General features: G+C 53.3%; 1 protein-coding gene across 1 annotated transcript in view; it reads right to left on the minus strand.

Annotated features, from left to right (window-relative positions):
- PARVB (parvin beta) overlaps positions 1-4,246 on the minus strand; it is a 73,196-nt gene extending 68,950 nt beyond the window's left edge. Inside the window, exon 1 of the mRNA XM_044679594.1 lies at positions 3,993-4,246. Coding sequence (XP_044535529.1) covers positions 3,993-4,122 — 130 coding nt within the window. The 5' untranslated portion in view covers positions 4,123-4,246. The remainder of the gene's footprint in view (positions 1-3,992) is intronic.
- Between the last annotated feature and the right edge of the window lie 4,503 nt (positions 4,247-8,749).

Below are 8,749 nucleotides of genomic sequence, written 5' to 3' on the forward strand. Positions count from 1 at the left end.
CTGAAAATGACTGAACCACCACATGGGGGTAAGAAGAGCTGGCAGGATTGTTGGAAGAATTCAGTGAAATAAGACAGGTGAGTCACTTGGTGAGCCTTAATGCACTACCTCTTTACGTATATGTGTACACACATAAAGGACGAATCACAGACACAGACACACTTAGACATGTCCCTCAGACTTGTTATTTCATCCATGGGTGGAGTTCCCGGGAAAGAAACTCCTTCTGCCAAAGATCGGTACAACTTGGGCTCTGAGGAAGGGCTCAGAGGGGAAAGGAGGGTCAGGCGTCCTGCCCACGGGGCCACAGCTGGTAGAGACCAGATTTGACCCCACCTCATGAAGGCCAGTAGAGCACGGTGAGAAAAATCACTGGCTTAGGAGTCAGAAGACCCAAATGGGCCAAATTCTCCTTCTGAGTTTGCTACCTGTAAGAGCTTGGATAAATCAGCTCACTCTCGGCCTCAGTTTCCCTATCTGTACAATGAGGGGGGTGCACTAGATGACCCCTGTATTCAGGTTCTACACACCCAAGTCTTCTTGACTCTAAAGCCATCCTGTACTCACTCCCAAACAAAGAAATGTCAGATACAGAAATACACCCCAAAGTGGGCGGGTGTCATCTGATCCGGGCACATATTGCCCTTGGGCTGTCACGCTGCACAGACCAGAACAGAGGAGGCTCCAAGGGAGGCCCAGAGAAGCAGGCCAGCTTTGAAATGCATTCTGGTGAGAATCCAGAGGGGATCGCATCTATGTTTGCACTAGAATAGATGCCAGGCGGATCTGTAAAAAAATGCAAGCTGGCTAGAAGACATCCCCCGTGCTCCGTCTATTCCTCCTGTTCTAGTTATGTGAAGAGTTTCATTTTTTACATCTAGCGTGTACAGAAGAAAAATATTCATGCATGTATGTGTATTATAGAAAGATGATAGAGAGATGGGAATATAGATAGACAGGAGGGAGGGAGGGAGGGAGGGAGGAAGGAAGGAAGGAAGGAAGGAAGGAAGGAAGGAAGGAAGGAAGGAAGGAAGAATGGATAGATAGTCAAAACAGATAGATAGATAGATAGACAGATAGATAGATAGGTAGGTAGGTAGGTAGGTAGGTAGGTAGGTAGGTAGGTAGGTAGGTAGGCAGGCCATCATGTTCCTGGGTTTGTTTAGTCATTTTCCAGTCATTAACTGTTTCTCAGAGACTTTTCACTAAAATATATTTATACAAATATAAATGTGTGTGTGTGTGAGAAAAGCCTCCAAGAAAATAGAGGCAACGTCCACTGACTGGAAAATGGCTACATAAATGTAGGTACACGATTATGATGAAATATCACTGGGCTGTAAGAAAGGACAAATAAAAAAATTCAGAGAAGCATGGGAAGACCTCCATGAACTGACACAAAGTCGAGTCTGTAGAATCAAGAAAATGCTACCCACAACGTCTCGAGTGGAAAGAAAGAGTCACAAAATAATCTCCTCCATGACTGCAGCCACGTGAATGGAAAGAACAATCACAAAACAATTTAAACCAAATGCTGTGAAATTCTAAGGACCGAGCTCGGCCCCCAAAGAGGAAACCTGAAGAGGCGTCTCCCTCTCGGTGCAGTAGCCACGTAGGACTATGGGTGTGGGACCGGAGATGTCAGGCTTTTTCCCGATTGGTTAGCTTTGCTGAAACCTTTCTCCCTTTCTTATTCTTGATTATATGGGAAGGTGTTCTGGGAGAGAGACATATTGAGAAATCCAGAGGATGTAATAAGAAAAAATAAACACAATTTATTTTTATGAACTATTTCCAGGGCTTCTGGGAGCTATTTTACATGGACTCGAACTATTCCTTCCCTCTTTTCCCAATGGTCTCATCTTGTCGCAGTTCCCTTTTCTAAAAGGAGGGTGCCACATCATGGAAAAGTGTTTCAGTCAGTCATGGTGTGATTCACAGTCCCACAGCCTTTCCTGTTCCCAGTCAGTCAGTCCCAAAGCCCTTCTAGCTCCTTTCTGGTGGCTTCTGACATTCCTGCTCAAGGAAGGCAGCAGCACTCTTGGCTCAAACCCTTCCCTCGACTTCAGATTTCGGAGAGTGGCCCACGGCCGGCGGGTGGATTCCTTCCTTCTGGAGGAGGGCCATCTCCAATTCTGCCCCCTGGCCGCCCCGCTTCACTCTCAGCATCTTCCCTGCGCGCCATCCTCTCTCCTGGGGATCTCACTAACTCTACCAGGAGGATGGCAGCACTGTGGGCAGGGACCAAAAATTCCCCTCCAGACAGCTCCTTCCCTCAACAGCGTCCGCAGGGTCAAGAAGCCTTGGCCCAGGCTGTGAGGAGAGCAGGCAGGAAGGGACCCTTCCCACAAGGCGTCCCACCCCACCAGGCATCACTGCCGAGGGGGGCGCCCTAAGGCAGGAGAAAAGGGTCCCCGCAAGGGCCAACATGTGGAGGGCAGATTTTGGCTATCATGGCCAAGGAATGGACACGAAGGGGGCGACCATCCACTGGGGCTGGTGGGGAAACATAACACAGATGTGACAAAATGTGATTGTCCCAGAAAAAGTAATGACAGGCGCTGAGCTGACTCTGAGCACCTGATAATCAGGATGATGATGACACACAGATAAAGAGCATTTATGCAAAGCTCAAGACAACCCTTGAAGGCAGGCACTATTTTTATTCCCATTTTACAGATAGGGAAACTGAGGCACAGCTGGGAAGCATCTTCCTGCTCCCAATCCTCCGCTCTCTCCACCACTGCCCTCCACTGCCCTCCTGGCTACCTGGATTTCTGAACATTTGTAGGAACCAAACAGAACCGGGAGACCACTGTCTCGAGGCCAAGGAGAAGGACAACAGTCTGCAATCAGCCTTCAGAGCTCTGACTGATGTTGTGGCGAAGTAATCCCTTTCGAGCTGAAGCAACACAAAACTTGGACTCTTCTCTGAGAATCCTCTAAGATCCAGCCACTCCATTTCCCACCTCCATGCCTTTGTCCCCATGCCTTGAACTCTCTTCCTCCTCACAGCAGAGACAGTTTAAATTCAACCTAAGGCAGAAGGCCTTTCCAGGTCCGCTACAAGCCGCTTCCTGAGGTATAGCCCTGGCGCACAGGGCACAGGTAAAAGCTGAATGGCGCCTGGGCCCGCTCCTTGGGTACCAGGAGCGGGACTGTGGGGGAAGGGTCAAGGCAAGCTAATCCCTCTGGGCCCTGGGGAAGTCCTTGGGGTCACCTTCTGTCCCAGCAGCCTTCCTTGTCTTCCAGTAGGTATGGGGGGAGGTAGCCAGCAGAGACCCCAATAACTAACAAGCTCCCAGGGGGACCTGCCCCTCCCGCTGCCCCTCCTGGAAGGCCCCTGAGGCCCTGACTGATGGGAGGTCCCAAGGCACCCACCAGGCCCCCCCACTGCTTCTCCCTCAAAGCCCCCATTGTCCTGGATATAGGCAATCCCAGACCTCTGGGGGGAGGGGGTCACCTACAAATGGGGTCAGGGAGGAAGAACGGGGCTGGGGGCCAGAAATTGGGGTTGGGGGATTCTCAGTCCCGCAGGGTCGGGAAGAGCAAGTGGGGGAGCTGAGTCTTTGCACACAGTCGGTGCTTAATAAGTGTTTCTGGCGTCCAAAGGCAAGGAGTGCCTGGCCTCAGGCTCTGAGAGCAGGCTCAGGCTCCCCAAGGCCTCCCTCCCAGGGGGCGGCCCACAGCCAGGGGTCCTGAGAGACTTTGGAAATGGAGTCTGGTCAGTGGCCCAGCCCCGCCCCCTCCTCCTAGACCGGGAAAGGCTTTTCTCTGGCGGGGAGGGGAGGGGGAAAGAGAAGGATGTGGGAGAGGAAGGAAAACAAAGGGGAGATGAGAGGGGAGAGGTGGGAGGAAGAGGAAGGGGCAAAGGAAGCAGGAGGGAGGAAGCAGGGGCTCAGGCGCCTCTCCCCCGAGAGGGGCTGAGGGGCTGAGGGGCTGGGGGCCAGGCTCAGGACAGGTGAGCCTCCCTCCCTCACTCACTCACTCACCCTCCTTGGCTCTCTTCTTCCGGCCCAGAGTACCCCCGAGCTTGCCGAGGAACGACTCATCCTTCTTAGCCCGCGGCGGCCGGAGCGGGGGTCCCGGAGAGCGGAGCGGGGCTGGGGGCAGCGCTGACATGGGGTCGACTGAGGTCGACTGAGGCGACGGGGATTCCGGCGGGGCGAGGAGAGTTAAGCAGCCCGGTGCGGGAGCGCGTGTGCAGAGGCCAAGGGGCAACCCGGCCGGGGGAGCTCAAGCGGAGCTCGGCCCCGCCCCTGACCCCGCCCATGACCCCGCCCAGGCCCAGACCCCGCCCTCTCCGGCCTGGCCGGCCCGCGGGCAGTCCTGACCTTGACCTTGGCCCGCGGGACGCCGCCCCCGTCCCTAAAGGGGCCCGCTGGGCGCATGGGCGTGGCCCCAAGCACCCACCCCCCCCACACCGCCCTCCGCCGCTGGACTCTGGGACCCCAACCGTGCACCCCCCACTCTACTGACGCCCAGAGAGCACCTCTTGAGCGCCTACTGTATGCCACGCACCCATCCTCCGGACTAGGGCTCGCGGGGCCGGAGATCCAACGGGAGCGGAAAACCCAGCCGGACGCCCGGGCCAGGCCAGCCCCAGAACGAGCTGGCGAGGGGAGCCGCGCCGATAGAGGCCCAAGCCGGTGAAGCCCGACCCGCGCCCCTCCGACTGACAGGAATGGTCAAACCCCGGGGGCTCGCTGCAGGGGCCCTGCTGCCCACCCCCTTGGGGGCCGGCCTGGAGCCAGGGGCCGCCTCACCGCAGCCCCGGGGTCTCCTGCCCCTCACCCACCCGCGTCCCACTTCAAGCTGAAGAGGAACGGGAACGAGCTGAGGCGGGAGAAGGCCTCCCCGCGGCTCCTGGAGAGCTGGGCCGGGCCATCCCGGCCGCTCCCTCTCCCCCCCCCCCCCACCCCGGCGAGCCACTGCTGTGGGACGAGCAGAGCTCCGAAATCGGACACGGACACGGACACAGCCACACGCGCCTGGACCAAGGCCCAGCCGGCACGCGCGTGGCTGTCAGGGGACGGGGCTCCCCAACACTCAGTCTAGGGGTGAACCACCGAGAACACCGCAGCGGGAAGGTCCAAGCCTCCAAGGCCGAGGGGTCAAACCGCAGGCCACCCAGACTACTACCACCAGCCAGGGCAGCTTGCTCCTTTAGTGGCTGAGCCGAAGGCCCGGGAATCCTGAGCGATCCTCCTAGCCAGTGGGATGGAGGGCCCCTGGGGCTCAATAAGAAATCCCCTCCCCCCAGGCCAGATCTTGGGCTCGGGTTCAATTCGGAGCCTTCCCCTGTTGCCCGGAGCCCGGGGACATGCTCCAGGGTCACTGCTCCTGGGAAGAGAAGAGGAGCCGGAGCCAGGATGGGGCAGAGACCATCAGGCCCCCCAGGCGCCCCTTTCCATCACGCTGCCTGCCCTGTACAGACACCTTTAAAAATGCCTGTAGAGGGGCCACTAGGGGGCTCGGTGGGCCTGGCCTCGAGAAGACCCGGGTTCAAATGTGACTTCAGACCTGTGTGGAAATTTGTTCTAACATGTCTCCGGCAACAAATAAATAAGTTTAAGCTTTTTTAAATTTATTTATTTGTTTGTTTGTTTTTAAGCTTAAACATTAAATACATTTTTAATTTAATTTTTTTTTAAATTTAAGGTGACTTCAGGCACTTTCTGGCTGGGTGACCCTGGGCAAGTCACTTAACCCCCATGGCCTAGCCCCTACTGCTCTTCTGCCTTAGAACCAAAACTGAGTCAGAAGGGAAGGGCTGATTTAAAAAATGCAAAGGGAGGCAGGGCTGTGTCCACAGGCAGCCTGTGGTGTTGTGGAGCAGCTCTAAGAAAGGCAGAGCTGAGGAGGCTAAGCTCCTCCCCCAGCTCCCCTCCAAAGAGAAAGATCTTCATGCCCAGAGAGGAAGCAGGAGGTTGGGGGGGCTAGAAGTTTGGCCACTGCCCTCCCCAGACAGCGGGGCCCGGCTGAGCTACCTCTCTGCCTCCTTAAGTCCAATGATCCCTCCTCTACTCTATCTCCAGAGTTGGGCTCCAGGGACCCCCGACCGCCATAGGTGAAAATCTGGGAAGTAGCTGCGTTAGTTATTGTATTACTTATATGTCTTTTAAGGCTTTATAAAGCCTTCCCACTCTTCAGAAAACTTATGTGGAAATTGGCAAAATGACGTGTAATTGGTCAAATAAATCTCTTCAAAGTGTTTCCAAAGAGTCAATAACTCAAATGTCATCAGAACCCCAAAGTTCAGTCATGGCCCCTCAACTCTCTCTCCTCTCTCACTCTGTGACCTCACAGGCTCCCAGAGGTTCCGGTCTCATCTCTACAGAGGATGCCCACATCCATACATCCAGCCTGAGCCTCTCTCCTTAGCTCCAGTCCTGTATTCCTCCATCTGGGCACCCAGGAAGGAGCCCAAACTCATCATAGGGGCAACCAGCAGAACTCACCCCCTATGTGAAGACAGCTGGTCAGTGAACATTTATCGGATGCTTCCTATGTGCCCAGAAATACCCAGAAAGAACCCACAGAGAGCCAAAAACCTGGTCTTTGCCCTCACACTCGTAATTTTTGCAAAACCACAAACAAGATCTATGAGGTGACATCACATGGAGAAGTCAGAGTTTCCTCATCTGTAAAATGGGGATAATAATATAAATAAATGAAATGGGGCATTGCAGAAATATCATTACTATTAAAATGGGGGAAGGCCACGTGTATCATTGAGATCTCGTGGCTTGCCTTCTCAGTGGCAGTGCCTGCAGGGAGGAAGATAATTCACAATTCAAGCATCTTTGTAATGTCCAAAAGGAATGTCTTTTTTAAAAAATAAAAATAAAAAATAGTTCCTGACCCAAAAAGGAGGCTAATACCAGCCTCTCCTCCTGGGGCTATCTTAAGGATCAAAGGAGAAAATAATTATAGAGTGCTTAGCACCATCCTTGGCACAGGGCTTGTGCTATATGAAGGTTAGTTATTCTTTTTTTTTTTTTTAATTTATTTTTTTTAAACCCTTAACTTTCGGTGTATTGTCTCATAGGTGGAAGAGTGGTAAGGGTGGGCAATGGGAGTCAAGTGACTTGCCCAGGGTCACACAGCTGGGAAGTGGCTGAGGCCAGATTTGAACCCAGGACCTCCCGTCTCTAGGCCTGACTCTCAATCCACTGAGCTACCCAGCTGCCCCCAAGGTTAGTTATTCTTACTGATTATACATATATTATTTTATTTTAATAATTATTATTATATCCGTACTTGGGTCCCCAGCAGGGAGCCAGATGGACACACAGATAACTGTAATACAAAATAGGTCTCCTGAGAGGGTTCAGGCAAATTTTGAAGGCAATAACTATCCTGGGGTGGTCAAGCGGTTGTTTTTCTTCTGTGTTTCCACTCCTGTAGTTCTTCCTCTGAATGTGGGTAGTGTTCTTTACCATAAGTCTCTCAGAATTGTTCAGGATCATTGCATTGCTGCTAGTAGAGAGGTCCATTATTTTGGGTTGTACCACAGTGTATCCGTCTCTGTGTACAATGAACCTCTCACCATTTCACTCTGCATCACTTCCTGGAGGTCTTTCCAGTTCACATGGAATTCCTCCAGTTCATTATTCCTTTGAGCACAATAGTATTCCGTCACCCGCATATACCACAATTTGTTCAGTTATTCCCCAATCGAAGGGCATCCCCTCATTTTCCAATGTTTTTGGAACACAAAGAGCGCGGCTATAAGTATTTTTGTACAAGTCTTTTTCCCTGTTATCTCTTTGGGGTCGGCCCCCCTCTTCTGAAGGCAGCCGTCCCCTGATGGGCAAAACATCTAGAGAGAGCCCCGAGAGAGACAGTTTCATTTCCCCACCAGGCAAAACAAACTCCAGTTTGTACAGTATCACTGCACAGGCCTCGTTTGCACGTTTGCTGAGTCATTTCAGTTAGGGACGGGGTCTGGGTGAGAGGTGCCTTGGACTGGCTGTGGGACCCTGGGCAGGTCCCTCCATCTCTCTCAGCCTCAGTTTGCTCATCTATAAAAAGGACACGCTCGTTGGCTACAGGAGGGGGTGGGGGAGGGGAGGGAAAGCACATGAATCGTGTAACCATGGAAAAATAGTCTAAATTAGTTAAATAAAATTTTCCAACAAAAAAAAGAAGAGGAGGAGGAGGGCCAAGTGCTTGGTCTGGGAGGGCAGGATGACTTGAAGGCTTTGGGAGGGAAGGGGTCAGGGGGGCCCTGAGAGCACAGACATAGAGGGAGCCCTAGAGGTCAGGTCAGACTGTCTTATTTTACTGAGGAGGAAACTGAGGCTGCACCAGGATGAGGGGCCTTCCTGGGGGTCACAAGGAAGGCACCCTCGAGGCACAATTGACTTCCAAACCCCAAGGCCAGCCCTCTCCCCCCTCTTCCTCACTTTCCGGGGTAAGGGAGGAGGGCTATGGGGATCGTCCTGAGAGAATCCACCACCATCCATCCCTTGAGGGTCCGAGGCCTTCTGTCCCAAGAGCAGCCTGATTCCAAGAAGACGAATCCCAAAGGCCTGTGCAAAGGGGCCAGGGGAGTTCCAGGTACAAAGAACAACTGGGAGATCAAGGGGGACCACTGTACTGCGGCCTAACTTAGAGCAAGGCTGTGCTTCAGTCTGGATTTCTCTTTGCTCATCTACAGAACGAGGGGTGTTAGGGAAGCTGCAAGCAGAGAGGGAAACTGAGGCAGTGACCCAGGAAAGTCCATCAGTCAGCACCGATGAAG

This window comes from Gracilinanus agilis, chromosome 5 (genome assembly GCF_016433145.1).
Source record: "Gracilinanus agilis isolate LMUSP501 chromosome 5, AgileGrace, whole genome shotgun sequence".
Classification (NCBI taxonomy): Eukaryota; Metazoa; Chordata; class Mammalia; order Didelphimorphia; family Didelphidae; genus Gracilinanus; species Gracilinanus agilis.